This window comes from Triturus cristatus, chromosome 3_1 (assembly GCF_964204655.1).
Source record: "Triturus cristatus chromosome 3_1, aTriCri1.1, whole genome shotgun sequence".
Classification (NCBI taxonomy): Eukaryota; Metazoa; Chordata; class Amphibia; order Caudata; family Salamandridae; genus Triturus; species Triturus cristatus.
This window is the reverse complement of record NC_140583.1, coordinates 17291627-17309066: the sequence shown is the minus strand read 5'-3', so window position 1 is coordinate 17309066 and position 17440 is coordinate 17291627. Positions and strand designations below refer to the sequence as shown.

The 17440-nt window shown below is 48.3% G+C and overlaps 1 protein-coding gene across 20 annotated transcripts in view; it reads left to right on the top strand.

Annotated features, from left to right (window-relative positions):
- NR1H3 (nuclear receptor subfamily 1 group H member 3) overlaps window positions 1-17440 on the top strand; it is a 475049-nt gene that overhangs the window by 35846 nt on the left and 421763 nt on the right. For 14 of the 20 annotated variants that reach the window (XM_085646596.1, XM_085646594.1, XM_085646593.1 and 11 more), the window contains exon 2: window positions 7595-7647. Coding sequence is in view for 2 of the 20 variants with exons in the window: in XM_085646605.1 (XP_085502731.1) it covers window positions 6786-6901; window positions 7595-7647 (169 nt within the window). In the remaining 18 variants the exon portion in view is untranslated. Of the gene's footprint in view, window positions 1-6761; window positions 6902-7594; window positions 7648-12202; window positions 12420-17440 lie in introns of those variants that run through there. The other 6 variants (XM_085646592.1, XM_085646589.1, XM_085646582.1 and 3 more) reach the window with 3 other exon arrangements.

Genomic DNA, 17440 nt, shown 5'->3' with positions numbered 1-17440 from the left:
CCACTCTGGAGAAAATTCCCATCAGTGTCCGTCCCACCACTGGGGCCGTCACTGTCCTCAGAGGGATGGCTTCAGGGTACCAGGTGGCATGATCCACCAAGACCAGGATGAACCTGTTGCCCAGGGCTGTCTTGGGGTCCAGAGGCCCAACAATATCAATACCCACTCGCTGGAATGGTGTACCGACCACGGGGAAGGGTTGCAGAGGAGCCTTGTGCTTCCCCCCGCTCTTACCACTTGCCTGGCAAGTCTGACAGGTCCTGCAGTAGGAATCTGAATTCTTGTGCATTTGGGGCCAGTAAAAGTGGGTGACAAGCCTGTCATAGGTCTTGTCCATCCCCAAATGTCCTGCTAAAGGCACATCATGAGCCAGCCCCCGTAGGAAGGTTCTGAACTTCTGGGGTACCACCAGCACAAGGGCTGACCCAGGTTCAGCAGCCTTAGGCTCTGAATACAGGAGGTCACTCTCCCAGTACACGTAGTGTGTCTTGGCCTGAACACCATTGGCCTGGTCTGCAGCCTGCTGCCGCATACCCACGAGAGAAGGGCATTCTTTCTGCTCCTTGCAGAATTCCTCCCTGGAGGGGCCTCCTTCTTGCTGCCAATGGGTCAGCTCAGGTAGGTCTCCCAGTTCGGCAATCTGTTCCACGGTAGGCTCCAGAGCATCCCCCTCAGGGTCCGCTTCCTCCTGGGCCGTGGGAACTTCGGGGGCCGGTTTCCCGCGCCTCCTGCGCCTTCTCCCTAAGGCCGGTCCCTGGACCTCTCCCTCAGGCTCTAGGACCCTTTCAACACCCCTACTGGCTGCCATTGACCGGGTTGTCACGCACGCCCAGTCGGGTAGACCCACCATCCTCAGATGCGTGGTCTTCTCCACCTTTTCCCAAGGGGAGCTCTCCAGGTCGTTCCCTAGCAGACAGTCTACAGGCATGTCAGTTCTCACAGCGACTTGTAGAGTACCAGAGACCCCCCCCCCACTCAAAGGGAACTTGAGCCATTGGACAATGACTCTCTATGTTGTCAGCATTGACAACCCTACAGTAGGCATGGGGTACAACCTGCTCTTGAGACACCAGGTGTTGCCTCACCGAGGTCACGCTGGCTCCTGTATCTCTAAGAGCCTCAACCTTCTTTCCATTGATGGTCATTACTTGCCCATATTTCTTAGTGTTAGAGGGTAAGTAGGTTTCAGGGACCATCTCACTGTCTCCTAGCGAGACTAGGGTCATATGCGCAGGACCCTCACCCCCCTGGACTGCTACCTCCTCCCCAAAATTAACATTAGCTACTTGCCGGGGTGGAGCACCAGTGGGTGCTGTCTTACCAAACAGGCGACACTTAGGATCAGTGGCAATGTGACCCGGGTCACCACATCTGTAACAATTGAAGGTCCCCTTTGGAACAGGCCTACCTGTCGGGGCCCCGTTCTGCTGCGGGGGCGGGGGAGGCTGAGAACCCTTCTGCTGGTTCCCTGGGGAATTACTTTGGGGGCCTTTTTGGAACCCTTTCTGTTTACCCTTGTCCCCCCCACTCTTCTGCTGGGGAACCTGCCCACCTCTGGCGGAGTCTCCCACTTGACCCTTGTGGACCCTGGTGCTGAGCCAGCGGTCCGCCTCCTCAGCAAGCTTCCTCGGGTTGGACAGCTTGCTATCAATCAGGTGCTGGCGTAGCTCAGGAAAACATTGACTGGACAAGTGCTCCCATGCAATTAAATCAAGCAGCCCTTGATAATCATTCACTTTGCTACCCTTCACCCAACCATCCAGCGCTCTGCAAAAAAAAGTTACATACTCCACATACGTACTCTCAGGGATCTTCTTAGTCTCCCTGAACCTCTGTCTATATAGCTCAGGAGTTAGCCCATACCTGGTCATTAAAGCTTCCTTCATATGGGGATAGGAGGCCTGGAGATCTAGGGGCAAATCTAAAAGTGTGTCACGCCCTTCAGCAAGGAACCTTCCCCACAACCCCGCTCCCCAGTCTTTCTCAGGGACCCGGTGTGAAGACATGGCTACCTCATAGGCCCTGAACCACTGCCCTATGTCATCCTTCCTAAAATACTCCTTAACTACATCTTTGGGGATGTACACCTTGGACTCTACCTGCACCGGCGGAGTGCTGCCACCAGAAGGAGCTGTTTCCAAACTTTTCGCCTTCAGCTCCAACTCCTTCAATCTTAGATCATGATCCATTTGGTGTTGTTGTGCCTCCAAGGCCAACTTCTGCTTCTCCATTTCCATTTGTTCTGCCAACTTTGCCATCTCCATTGCATGCGCCCTGTCTGCTGCCCTGTCTGCCAGCTCCTCTGGTGACAGGACTCTGCTGGGCTCCCCAAGGTTGTCGGGTGGGACGATGTCCCCCGCATTCTGTGGGTCTCTTGACTCTTTCCAGGCTTTCAACGCCTTGAGGTACTGGTTCTTCCTCTTGAATCCAGTATGGGGAACTCTGAATTTTACACTGTAGCCTTTCAATTGCTCTATCGTGTAGCCTTCCAGTCCCTCCCAATCCACCTCATCCATTCCAGAAATCACAGAGAGTGCTCTTCCAGCAGGGAGTGAGCCAGGCATGGTTGCAATAATGGCAGACGTCTCAACAAAGTTCAAAAATAAAAACCTGTGGCTGCGTTACTTGGTCTGCTCTCTCTATCTGGTGATTAATAATTCACTGTATGCAAATCACAAATGCAAATTCGAAATCCCACCGCTGCCACCAATGTTAGACTTGGGAGTCTCTGGTTGGCGCAAGGTTGCCCTTGTGTCAAGCAGGAACCCTCTCCTCTACGTCAGGGCGCAGGATAACCCCTTTTGAATGACCCTTGCTCACCCTCTAGGTGCGTGGCGTGAGCAGCCAAGGCTATTCTCCAGGCGATAGTCAGTTAAGCATTTGTAACCGTACACACAGTAAATACATCAATCCCCCCAGAAATGGACACCAGGCTTGGATATGTAAAAATACGCTCTTTATGTAAAAATAGATATATATATCTCAGCAGACTTATCACAAGACCAAAAACGTTTTTCTTTATGCCACCAGATTGTAAAGCAGGCAAATGTTCTTTGTTCGCAGTTTCAAATGGATACTTTGTAGTCTCTTGGAAATGTTACTTGTGGTTCCAGTACTTACAGAAAATCGGCCCGGACCATACCGCGGCTCACGCATCGGGCGTGAGCACACCTGCGCCGCGTACGGCTCTTCCCAGCGGCTCGGAGGCAGGCCGGGAGGCGAGACAGGCTGGCGGTGCGGTGGGGGCTACAGGGCGTCTGTCAGAGGGCCCGAGATCCCAGGGATGAGGACGGAGATAGGCACTCGCTCTCACTCACCCAGGAAGACTCTTGAAGACAGCACGGCCCTCTGGCACGATCAATTCCTGAGGACGGGGAAATAAGGCGTTGCGGGCCCCGAGCCCGATACTGGAACTCTTAAGGAACGTGTAGTTGCTTTTGGGAGTCGGCACGGGATGGTGCGACTCGACGATGATGGGGGCACCTTTGGATCCCAGCACGGCGGTGCGGGGGTCTCCACAGCGGGGGCGGCGCGGCCTGGTCTCAGTCCGGGATAGCGAAGCGGGGTCACAGGGCACGGTCCGTGCAGCTGATGACCCGGCGGGGATCACAATCGTCGGAGAGGAATTCCGGCGGGAGGGGCGATAGCGCTTCAGCGCGCTCCAGTAGCGGACGGTGGCAGAGGAGCAGGTAGCCTAGCCCGGGGACAGAGAGCGACTCCGGTCGGAACGAGGCTCTCACGGGGACAAAGGCAGGCAAGCTCCCGAGTGTCACGGCCCTAGGAGGGGGCGATGAGGGACGCAGTCTTTCTCCAGCTGGATGCACACACGGCTCGAGTTTCAGGACGAGCAAAGGCACAAAGAACCCACTGGCCCTGGGGTTCAGTTCAGGGGGCAAGCTCAGATCAAGCCCTTGGAGAATGTTTAAAGCACAAAGCAGCAAAGTCTTTTCAGCAAGTCTCTTCCTCTCCTTTCTCAGCAAGGCAAGCAGCAGGCCAGTCCTTCCAGCGTCTTCTTCTCCTTCTAGTCGGGCAGAGGTTCTTTGTGGTAAAACAGGATTCTGATTTCTTAGGAGCCAGGCTCCTACTTTTATACCATATTTCTTTTGTTCTTCCAGGCCAGGGGGGCCTTTGCATAACCGCTCTCAGTCCTGAGCACTTTGCTGGGGGGTACTCTGACTTCTGCTTTCAGTGTGAGGGGCAGGCACATCAGCCGCTCCACAGGAGGTGGAGCCAGCATTCATGGGACAAGTACCGCCAGGAGCACTTTGTTGACAGTGCTTCGCCCTTCCGGGGCCAGGTGCAGGCTGAGTCGTCAGTCGCTCCCCAGGGGGCGGAGCCAGCATTGTGGTGGTGGAGCACTGCCCTATTCAGAGTCCAAGGGGCACTCCCACCTCCCACCAAGGTGTCCTCCTGCCATTCACCACCTGTCATCCCCCAGCCCTGTCACTCACATCGCCCAGACAGTCAGATACACACACAGCAGAGGCGGGCTGAAATGATTAGGCAAGTAAATACTAACTTTCTAAAAGTAGTATTTACAAACCCAGGATATTAAAATAAACTTGACTACAAGAAGTATTTTATTATTCTGAGTTCAGGCATACTAAACTTGACATCCTACCATGCTCTCTGAGTCCACTGGGGTCACAGCGTGTAGTGACTCCAGCAGCCCATTCTGGCCTATGGAGAGCAGGTAGCCTTCAATAGTGAAAAACGAAAATGGCTGTAATTTACTATTAGGACATGCCACACAATCAGGGCTTGTCCTACCTTACACCTACAATGCACCCTGCCCGTGGGCCTACCATAGGGGTGACTAACATGAGGCAAAGGGTAGGTTTGGAGGCTGGCAAGTGTGTGCACTTGCCCAGCCAGCATGACAGTACCAGACTGCACGCAGGTTCTGCAGTGGCAGACCCTAGACACATTTTACAAGGCCGCTTCTGTGGGTGGCGCAACCAGCGCTGCAGGCCCACTAGCAGCATTGGCATTCACGAGCCCTGGCACTCCTGGTGCACTTTACTGGGGACTGACAGTGAATCCAATAAACCAATCATGAATATCAATTACAGGTACACTTTACCCAGGGAGCACTTGCACTGCGGCACGGATTAGCCGTGGCGCAGTGCCCTGAGCAGACAACACCAGCAAAACATCGAGGCACACCATCAAAAAGTGGAAGGGAAACTCACGCCAAGGTGCCAGGTCTAACACTTTCGTTTACATTTTTTGTTTGCATTTCGAGGCACGTAGGTTTTGTGGCGAATTTTTAATTTTTAAAAGGTTGCATGTGTAGGCTTGCGTTTTTGTTTTGTGTACGTGAAGGCACATGGGTCGTGTGGCATTTTTTTGTCTAGTGCTTGCTTGTTTGTTATTAAAAGAGGACCGGGCATGTTTTGTTTTCTTATTCATACTCACTAGCATGCCGCATCAATCATTTCTTTATTCAAATTATTGTTATCCAGCTGCATGCCACAGTTGTTGTTCATGGCGGCTGCACACTTTCACCGCCGCTCCCTTCCCCCTGCCCCTCAGGAGAAAGAGACGCTGCTGCTCACGAAATCATTTCTTTATTTTAAAATGTTTACTTTGTGCCTTTTGAGCGCGGGCCACCTTGGACGCGCGTGTTGAAGTCGGTAACCACTTTTTTGTTATTAAAAGAAGACCACGTTTGGTCTAGAAATATGACGATTGTTTTGCATGCAACAAAACGGCAACGCGTTTATAAAGCTTTAGTAAAATGAAGAGCACACAGTGATTCTATAAGCTGTGACCGCGCAGTCCCGTGTCCATGCCGACTGATACCACTTGTCTCGGGGAGGTCCGAGGGAAAGCTGCTGCCTACCGCTCTGGATGGAGAAAGTCCTCTTGAGATATAAATGTAAGCAGGCCACGCCAGAGATATCAATACTGGCCCACTGTAAACAAGCATTGGCATAGCCAATAGGTCTCGCTTTTGGGACCTTATAAGTATAATCGGCATGTATTTGTTTAATGTGGTCATGACCTGGGCACTTTCTACGTAAGGCACCGCGGCTGCGAGCTTCACGCTACCCCTCCCCCCTTTCATTTTTTGAGACCGAGATATCCTGCTCTCTTTATTTTCAGAATGCTGGTACCCCCATTCCTCTTTTCATGCAATGCTTAGTTTTGTCCCTGCCTAGACTCCCTATTCAGTGCTCGACTCTAGGATATCTGGCCGGCTGCTCTCTTTAGCTCGCTCCCTTTCTCTCTAAACATCATAAACTCCGTCCCTTCTCACATCCTCCGCGTGAGATTTAATTCTCTCCCTCCCAATGACATCTGCTCTCTCCAACTCTGTTCACACATAGCTTCCTCCATGCCTAGGGTGTCTGCAATCTCCCCCTCCCCCACATTATCAGCCCACCCCCACCCTGCAAACACAAACATTCCTCTGGTGGGTTTGCTTTTTTACTTTTCTTACGCCCTCCTCCTATTTTCATCTCCTGGCAGTGTTGATTTTTTTGTTACCTTTGATGCTCACTAGCATGCCGCCTTTCAGCTTGAACAATGGGGGCTGCGCGCCATTCTTAATTTGCGGCTCGCAAAATCATTTCTTTATTCAAATTAAACTTTGCTATCCAGCTGCACGCCACAGTTGTTGTTCATGGCGGCTGCGCACTGTCACTGCGGCCCCCTTCCCCCCACCCCTCAGGAGAAAGAGACGCTGCTGCTCGCCAAATCTTTTTTACTTTTCTTACGCCCTCCTCCTATTTTCATCTCCTGGCAGTGTTGATTGTTTTGTTACTTAAGTGACGGGGGTTATGAGGACTTCTTCCGGGCGGTGGTATGAGTTCGGGAGCCCGGAAGTGGTGGACTGTGGAAGGTTTGGGGTCTCAGCACAGAGGCATGGCGCCGGGAAGCAGCAACTAGTTGTCTGGTATGAACGTCATGGTATATGGCAGTTTAGTGAGAAAACAAAAAACGCACAGGGAGCTGGTGTATTGCAGAGCATGTGGACGTTTGTTGCAGGAGATCACTTATCTTGCTTTTTTTTAACATTCTTTATAATTGTCAAAATCAAAACTGGAAGTCCCATAAGAGTGTGCTAGGACACCCACAAAACGTTTTCGTTAGAGCCTGCAGGACACGCTGATTTCAATGGTTGAGTAGGCAGTCAGCCGCTTTAAAATCAATAGGTTGCTGTAATGCGGCCCTCACTCGCGTTTCATCGTTAATGGATTTCTTATTTACCTACAAACAGTGTTTAATTTGGGCCGGTGCTTTCCGGTACTGGCACCCTTTTGTGACTCTGCAATTTATTTTTCATTACCAGATTTTGAACGGTAACAAAAGAGAGAGGCATAAAAGGAACAGAAACATAGCAACATAGTGATCTAGGTAGAAAGAAAGAATGTGACAAGCATTGAAAATGCAATAGGTCTCGCCTTTCATTCTGTTAAAGTCATTTGCTTTGCTATACAATACCATTAGCAAAGCAAATGGCTTTAACTTAATTAAAGGCGAGACCTATTGCATTTTCAATTCTTGTTACCTTCTCCTGTCTCTTTTGTTTTTGTCTTTCTCTGCAATCTATCCTGTCTTTACTCTGTTGTCTTTCTTCTCTTTTTAGTTCCCTCACCGAACTTCCTCTAGGAGCCTCCTGCCACAGATCCCCATTAGCAGGTAGGTTTACCCTCTCAGAATGCACCAAAGGGGGGGCCAGTGTGGAGTCTGGGGGTCCATGGAGCAGGGCGTTACCACCTTCCAGATGCAAGCGTATGAGGGCTTGAGCAGCAGCTCTAGCGTCACTTTCTGAGAGTGACGGTGGCTCTTTCCATAGAAGGGAGCTGGCACCAGGCTGTCGTTCTGTTTTTGGCATCATGCTCCTTGCGGGTGAGCTTGGCTATCAAGGTGGATCCAAGTGACTTGGCATTTGTTGAAAGTTGTGGTTCGAAGCTGTCAGCGTTCATGTCATTGCGCTAGGTATTGGGTTATTTCTTGCTTGGTGTTCTTGGCAAATGGCCAGAACTCTGTCTTGGTCGGGTTGAGCTCCAGGTGGGCGCTGGGCATCCTGGTGGGGAGAGGATCAGGCAGTGGTTGGAGAGATGGACGTTTGGAGCGGAGCAGACGCCAGGTAGAGTTGTGTATCTTCAGCGGATGCTCATTTTGTAATCGGGTGGGATGAGCTGCTGTCATCCTCTGAGAGTTGAGGAGCATTGGTGGGGTGCTTCTCTTCAATGTAGTTAAACAAGTTACTGAAATGTTGTCTTATGAACGAATTGGCGCCTTTAGGGGAGGTTTGCAGGCTCGGAAGCACTCTAAGCTCTGTAAACTCCTCCCCAGAGCTTTCCCAGTAGGAGTGAGTCTTTCTGCCTCCCATGTCTCCATCCTGGTAATCTCAGCATGAATACAATGACTTGCACAGTCCTTTAGTGATGGAACTGTGAAAACCCTCCATCTCTCCCTTTTGTGTTGCGACTCAGACCAAAACGTTTGAAATTGCCCTGCAAGTCATGTGTTCCCATTTGCAACTTCCATGTTCATAATTACACCCCTGTTATTCCAGCCCTACACTAACCAATAACTTACTAACCTGCTCCTCTCCTGGCAGACGCACTGCCGAAAGGTCCTCTTTCCTTATACAGGGGGCTCATGCTTTTATGGTGTTTTGTTTTACATTGCTCTCTGTATTTATGCATATTTAGTTTTTGCTAATTTTATCTGTGTTCATTAATGTTTACTTAAGGGTTGGTGAAAAAAATTAAGCTAAAAACTGGTATATTTCCACATTTATTTAACCAATAAACGTACACTTCTACTCGATCGCTGTAGGAGGCTGGCTCTCTATATAGTGAACTAAAACGAAGTACACCGTGCAAAGAGGCCAGTGGATGCCCAGTTGGGATACAGAGGTAAAAGCAGATAATACTAGGGCTCTTTTTGTGGTAGTGTGTGCGAGCACATAGGCTTATCTGAGGGTAGTGCTAAGCCTTTGTTGTACTCACAGAAGTAATAAAGGAGACACACTCAAAGACTAAATCCGAGACCAAATTAGAAAAATAACACGCTTCTTTTTGTATATGTTTTAAAACCAAGAACTGCATTCAAAGGTAAGTATTGTTTTCAATAGCAATATTCACAAGTAAGTAAATGTTCAAACCTGTGCAATTTTACGCACAATGCAACCCTTTTAAGAAAAAGTCAAAGATGCATAAAGGTAGGTACAGTCGGTCTCAGGGGTTCACCTTCGGCGTTAAGAGTTGTAGTAGGCCATGGTTCAAAGCACTACCAGCAGTTCTTCGGGAACAGCCCGGTTCTACCGGGAGCAGGGTGCTGGTGAGTCTGGTAGTTGGCGTGCTATGGTGAAGGGGAGCCACCTAAAAACAGGCTGCACAGAGGGCAAGTCTGAGGGTTCCCAAACGGGGCCAAGGTCGCAAGGGGGAACAGCTCCGGTGGTTAGATCGGCTAGGCCAGGTGCGGAAAGATGCACCTTGCAGTCTGGGACAAACATCTGTCAGGAGCAAAATCAAAGCAGCTGGGCCCCTCTCGAAGTGGGCCTCAGTGATGCTGCGTCCCTCGATGGCTACTTGGTGCTGGTGCAGTGAGAATCTGGACTGGGTCTCATGGTTGGTCTTTGGTGCAGGGCGTCCTGAACCCCGGTGGTTGTTGCTGCATAGCTCCAGTTGGTCTTGGTGTCTTCACACTTGGTGGGGAGACAGATCTGACCTTCCAGAGCACAAGTAGCTTCTCCTGGTCATCTGCAGCATCAGGCGGGCCGGGGAGCTGCAAGGTGGTTGACCGGACTCTGCTTGTCGCTGCCTGCGGACTGCAGGGTAGTAGCTCCTCTACTCCAAGGGAGACGTTCCGTGATTTTTGAAGTGCTGGCAGGTTACCCAAGGCTTTGGTAGTTCTCCAGATCACAAGACAAGTCACTCTGTTACGATTGTCGAGAGAGGGCTGAAGAGGTCAAGGTTTCCTTCCAAAGTTCTGTTGCAGGTGGCGCGAGGCAGTGAGTCTTCTTCGTCCTTCTTCTGTTGATCTGCCGAATGTGAGTTCTTATGGTTCAGGTGTGCCTCCTAAATACTCAATTTAGGGGGATTTGCAGAGAGTATCAGGTAGTAGCCAATGGGCTACCTACCTTTAGGGTGTCTACACCCTCTATATGATACCTTCCTGTGTGATGTGGGCATAACCCTGAACCTAGAATGCTAATTCCATCCAAAACAAGATGAAGGAATTTGAAAAGTGAGGTCCACATGAGCTGGCCGGCCCTAGGGTTGTTTCTGGCTGAATGTGGGCACACCTCCTAATCTTACTAATTTTCCTGCCTGTCTTGCCACCAAAAAGTGGGTGCAACAAACTAGGAGGTACTGTTCCTATCAGGAAAGGAAGGTGAGGATGGACGGAGAGGAAGGAATCACAGGGATTACTTCTTGGTGTCCTCACACATCCCTCGGGAGGTCCTGCTTTGTCATCGAGCGTGTTACTTGTATGGCCGGCGCTGCAATGCCCTACTGGCGCCACGAAGGGTCGCTTTAGTGGAGATCTTTTTATTGGTTAGCCGTATGATGATTTTATGTGAGGGCGTTGAGTTTGTGAGGTGGGGTGGGTGTGTATAGTGTATAAAACTGGCTAAGAGATACCACAAAAAGTTTAATATGGTGGCTCTCTTGGCAGGGCTCAAAAACCTACACATCTACAGCCGTTAAAGCCTCATTAGGAAACGTTCTCTTGCGTTTTTTTTTTACCTCCCTAACCTGCCGATCTGCACAGCTACTGGCCTGGCAGTCATAACTGACACTATTTAGAATCATTAAAAAACATCCCAATTTCAGATTTATTTTAAAATAAATACACAGTTTTCTGTCTGTATTTATCTGGAAAAGTCAGTAAGAATTGAAAACCGGGAACTTTAATGATAGAATATCTCTCCATCTTTTCTTGATCCCTCTTTATCTCATATAATCCTCCCTAGTGATGATGGCTCCAGATTAATCCTGAAAATTCATCATCCAATTTAGAGTATGTTCTGTTTCTGAAGTGCTGCCTCCGAGTTCATATGAGGTGGAAGATACTTGCCTCAAGGCGGCTTCGAGTGGATCCCAGACTTTGACTTTGAGGCTGAACCACACTTGTGTTTGAAGCCTTCTAACACTTCCCTGCCCTCTGCATTATTGTTTCCCCCAGTTATGGAGTGCCCATAGGGTCGTAAAGTTATAGCCTTTGGAGCAAGTTCTCCTGTGTGTCCTACCTTCGCAAACTATTTTATGTTGGGCAAGTGATACTCTCCCTGTGCCCCTGTCCACTAATCTCACAGGAGCTGTAGAAATATGTGACAGTGAAGATGCAGGGTTTGTAGAAAGACGGGGCAGTAAAAAGATGCGTGTGTTGGAGAGTAGGATCTGCTTCTTATGCTTCCCCCACTTTTTGCTGATGTTTCACTGTTTTTGACTTAGACTGACTGGGATCCTGCTATCCAGGACCCCAGCCTAGCTGCTTTCTCCTCTAAATTGATTGCATGAACTTTAGGTGCACTCCAGATTGGATACTGGGGAACCCTGGTCAGTCCCTAGTATATGGTACACCATGTACCCAGGGCATAGGTACCCCAGAGGCCTCCCAGGGGCTGAAGCATGTATTGTGCCACCCCTGAGACGCCATTCAAAATACACCACAGGTCTGCTACTGCAGCCTGTGTGAGGTGGTGCATGCACCCCTTACTTAGATATAGGTTACCTATATCTATTCTAAGTCACTGCACATTTAAACCTATCAGTCACCCCTATGGCAGGCCTTATCAATCCTGAAGGCAGGGTGCTGAGTTTTATGGGAGAGGATGCACCTGCACGAGCAGAGCCCCTCTGCAGCCTTTGGAACCTATTTCCGGGGTTGTCTGTGATGCAGCCAACCATATATATTAAAGGGTGTTGTGTTGTGAGTGAAACGTGCTGAAAGTGGTCGCATAATGCTAGGCAACATGTGGAATCTCACTGAAATATTAGCAATGACAATCATTTCGAACAATTGTGAATGAAAAGACGAACAAAAGGAAAGGCAATTGATTAATAGAAGTCAAAGTTGGAATCTCACAGAATTGTGAAGTAGAAAGGACAAGGGGGGTTCCGTCTGTTGCGCTACTAAGTGTTTGGTAATCACATCCTGCCTACCTTCTGACTTATTGCTTGCCGCTTGTGTCCCCTGCCGCCGCTGCCTTTCCTGCATCTTGGCGCTGCCGCAGTCAGGGGAGGACTACATCGCCCAGCATCCTTTGCGGCAGGAAGCCGCACACGCCTCTTCCGCGCCTGGAGGCGCACTCAAACAGAGGAGAGCCCCCGCGTCGCGGGACCGCGCGCGGGTGGCGCCGGGCTAAGCCCGGGCAAAGGGCGGGCCGTCTGTGGCCGTCAGGGGCCGAAGGAGGCCGGGCTGGACCAGCCCCCTGACATCCTGTGGGAACCGTGAGTATCATATAAAATTAGTTCCCAATACTAATATCTGAATATTATGGCCGCTAGAAGGGGTGTGAAACCGACACCAATAGGGCTTGTAGCCGGGACTCTAGACCAATTCATTACGAGAGCATCATCGGTGTTGGAACGTGAAATTGTCATGACGCAACGCCGTCTGTCCCAAGATCCGGTCTTCTTAAGGAGATCCTCCCTGGGCCCCGCTGCACAGGCATGCTCACCAGACCCTCCCCAGTTAAACACAGCTATTGAAGAGCTCCCTACTAACTCACATTTTACTGGAAACAACACAGGAGATCAGGTGGTTGGGTTAACCCAACTACCATGTGGACAGTTTACAAACATAATATCTGCCCAAACCGAAGCGAGTAATAAGACAAGACCTAAAGAGGGTGCAATCTTGAAAAGGAAGAAGGCTGGCACCCCATCTCGGGGCAGAAAACCTAAACAGTCTAAACCTAATAACCAATTGGAACCCCTGATCACGGATCAATCAGAGATCTGCCCTTCTGTGACTCTTATAGATAGTCCTGCAAAGAATGGTACAGACTCCGTAACCATATTCCCCCTCGATTTAGATCTATTGGTGGGGAAACTAAGTATGGTTTTATCTTCTCTTATCCAGCCTGTGGAGCAAAAATTGAAATACTTAGATGATATTTTGGAAAAAATGGAGGCACTGCTCGTGGAAAATATGGGTCTTAGAAATGATCTTCTTGCTACCAAAGCCCAAGTTAAAGCTTTGGTTACACCAGTGAACGTTTCACAGTCACAACACAAGTTAACACCTACTATTGCGAACGATCAACCTACATTCTCCACCACACAGGGGCCGATCCTGGGCTCTAGCACAACTGGCCCAACAATCAACCCAACAGCTGCGAAAAAGGCACAACCCTTGCCATTGGCAAACTCTGCAAATATCGAAACTCTAGGGAAGGAGTTCCCAAATCAATCTGGGGAGAATGATGCCTCTCGAGACTTACCATGCATCAACCTACCCCCGGATTGTGCCCCATATGTGGTTATTCTAACTGGGGTCCCAAAGTTGATGAATACTAAACATGAATCATATGAGGAACTCAAAAACAAGACAATGCATTGGTTGAACACCCATAGACCCCTGCCTAGATCCATCCAAAGCAAACTTTTGTTTGTTAGAAGGGTGGGTGGGTTCCATATTAAAAAATGTGGGTGGGGACTGTGTAATTATTAATTTTGAGGATTACAGGGCAGTTGATTACGTATGCAGCAGGCAACAGATAAGTCCCAATACAATGATTAAATCTTTGAGGTTAGACTATTTTTACCAAACAGATCATGCTCATTATCGTCCCGAACATAGGAGCTATGATTCATGGCTCCAGCAAGAGGACCCTTGGCATTATGTACACAGAAGTAGGGGTGGACAAGCTAGGGGTGAAGCGTTGGGAGTTCCAATAAGCAATAGATACAGCTTGTTGGATCAAGTGGATTGACTCCCCATGCCCCCCAGCCCCCCATTGGTCCATCAAACAGACGTCAATAAAAGGGAAGGAGGTTCGAAGATCATCAGGAGGGATCATATGGGGGTGGTAAACACCGCAATTAACTCCTTGTCCCCTACAGAAGTAAGAATTGTGCCCAAGGAAAAGCCGTATGCAACCATAGGGGAGTTAGGGGATGGTCCATCTCCCACCGTGATTGATAAATCTATTTTTGTGCCACAACTTCGGACTGCTCGCGTGCACACAGATCGGCATTCAGTCGGTCTTGGGGTGCACGGCCTTGCTGGGTCTTGTCACGAGGGAAGCTTGGGAAATAAGCAGGCAATGACAAAAGGGACTTTAAAAATCTTATCTTGGAATATAGCGGGCCTCACATCTAACTTAGACATCCCGGATTGGTGTACATTTGTGGATTCTCATGGGATCTGTTTATTCCAGGAAACGTGGGCGGTAGGTCCTACCCATAGACTGGGCTATGTAACCTTTGCGGAATCTGCAGTAAAAGGCTCGAGAGGCAGACCGTCAGGGGGGTTGTGTATATGGGTGGGTATCCATCTTGGATTCACGTTGAAAAGGCTAGATACAAGTTGTCCTGATCTCACGTGCATCCTGATGTCTCATAAAGAAACACCAAAACTGGCTCTGATCAACATATACTCACGGCCAGTGCAATCGGGCGGAACATCCAACACTTTGGATACATTAACCACCCTATTGCACTCGCTTGGGGGTGATGTTGCCCTGTTGATCGGAGGAGACTTCAATTGTCATTTCGAACCATTACAAGGGGTCCCGCCGATCACAATGGAAGAAGATGAAACTTGGTCAGTTCTGCCCCCCAATGCTTGTCCTGTAAAAAATTGGACAGCTTTAGTCCTTCAGTTGACTTCCCTTACCTATACGTTCTCTATTAGAGCCTGTAACGGTCGATTCCAGAGTGATACCCCAGCCCAGCATACTTATAGTGGCATGGGGCATACATCTGTGATAGATTATTTCTTGGCAAGTTTGGCTCTGTGGCCAAAGATCTTAGACTTTAGCGTTTCTCTTCGTATTGAAAGTGACCATAATCCCCTGATAATTTAGATGGATTTCCAACTAATCAGGGGGGATAGTGCTACAGTAGTGATCTAAGAATAGTGCAAGGTGGGAGAAGAATCCGATGGGCGGCCGCGAAATCATCTACCGAATCCATGGCAAAATTATATCGAGACGGAACCCCCCTGCTCGAAAGGGCAAATCCCACCCTCACTAATTCTTTGGACATTGATATGGGTAAAATTATGGATATCCATAGTGAAATGGTCACAATACTAAAGGACACTTTCTATAAGAAAGGCTCTGTTAAGCCTAAACCACGCAATGACGAGAATCCATGGTTTAACAGGTGTTGTAGGGACGCGAAAGCTGCATTATTGTTGGCCCTAAGCCAAGGTAATAGATCTAGTGTCACAGAAGCCAGACAAGCATATAAGAAAATGCTAAAAAATGCAAAATTAGAATGGGAGGCAAACCGTTGGGCTGCTATTACATCTGCACTTGTGGCAAAGGACCCAAGGACCTTTTGGAACCTTGTCCACACTGGAAAATCAGAAGGCAGGTCTACAATTGCTCCAAATATATCTGAAGAAGCTTGGTCTTCTTATTTTAAAGATCTTTACTCTCTTTCTCCTACATGTACAAGTGAAGCCCCTCCGAGCTTATTGGCTCCGAATCCTATGTGGTCAGTGCAACCATTTACATTGGTGGAAGTACAGTCGGCCATCTCAAGTATCCAGCCTAACAAAGCACTGGGACTCGATAGGATCCCAGGTGATTTATATAGAGAAGAACCGATAGTTTGGGGCCCATACCTACGGGTATTATTTAATGCGATATTGCAGGGGCTACCACTCCCAAGTACCTGGCTGGGGGCGGAGATAATTCCAATTCACAAGAAGGGCTCTCCGCTCCAACCTTCTAATTATAGGCCGATTAGCCTTTTTTGATGTGACCCAAAAAATTTACGCCAGGCTATTGTTACAACGAGTACAGAAGAATTGTACCCACAAAATAATAAGTGCCCCCCTTGAAATCTTCAAAGTTCAAGCAAGGGCATCATCCCGTTATGGGGCGGAACTTTGGGGACACACACCAGTAAGTAACCTATCAATAACTGAAAATAACTTTATAAGGCAATTATTGGATTTGCCAAAAAGTACTCCCTTGGCTCCGCTCAGATTAGATTTGAATATCTGCCCAATTGCAGACGCTATTACTGTCCGGCCCTTACTTTATTGGAAGCGCCTGTGGAGCATTCCTGAGTTGGTGAATTACAAGGAGGAGCTCAAAGTAGTCATGGCTTCATTAGGATCTGGTAGGATCCCTTGGTTAACATTTGTAAGACAGTTACTTACATCGAGCGGGCTTGAGGAACTCTGGTTAAATCCCGAGGCTTCCTGCCCAGCTATTTCCAAAAAAACCATGACAAGCGTTGTAAAAGAATCTAATTTAAGGAATCTCTTTCGCTCAGTAAAAACTTCAAGCTTAACTGATATTTTTTTGGACGTTAAGTCCTTCTATAGCTTAGAGCCTGAGATTGATGCAATACAACCCACTTTAGCAAAGAAGCTCTATTTGCAATTTAGATATGGCACTTTGCCTTTTTATCATAATATTGATAGGTGGAAAGGGGGTCCGGCACGTCCTTGCCCAGGTTGTCGAATTGAGGAAGAAACTCCCGTACATGTTATCCTTTTCTGTCCAGTATATGCTTGCATTAGGAAGAAATGGATAATTCAGCTGTGTAAAAACCTGGGTATAAAGCAATATTTGGCCTTTTTTAGGATATTAAAAACTGATACCAATGCAGTGATTGTTTCTGCAGTAGCTAAATACTTGCACTCAATGTGGACAATTCGAAGGAACTTGATAAACAATGCTGCTATACATTAACATTAAGTTTAATGGATATCGAGAGAAAAGATCGCATTATTCTTTTTTATAATGATCATTGTTTAACAATTTTAGAATTCTGGATAGTATTTAAATTGTAAAAAAATGTTAAGGATATGTCTAAACAATCATCTATATAATTGAGATTATATGTATGAATTGAATTGCCTGACCTATTGTACTGTTGTCTTATTTTTATGTGCTTTTATGGTAAATCTAACCACAATAAAGCTTGATTGACTGACTGATTAAAGTGCATTGTAGGAAGGTGGAGTCTGACTATATGGTTGCCCCCACATTTTCCTGGTGTTTTGCTGGTTTATGACTTTGTTGGACTGGGATCCTGCTATTCAGGGCCCTAGTGTATCTGCTTCCTCTCTAAAATGGTTTGCATGTACATTAGGTACATATCTAATTGGATTCTGGAGTGCCTTATAAGCCCCTAGTATATGGTATACTATGCACCTAGGGCATAGGTGCCTCAGAGGCCTACCAGGGGCTGCAGCATGTATTATACCACCCCTGGGAAGCACTCCAAAATGACACCACAGGTCTGCTAATGCAGCCTGGGTAAGGGTGAGCTTGCACCCC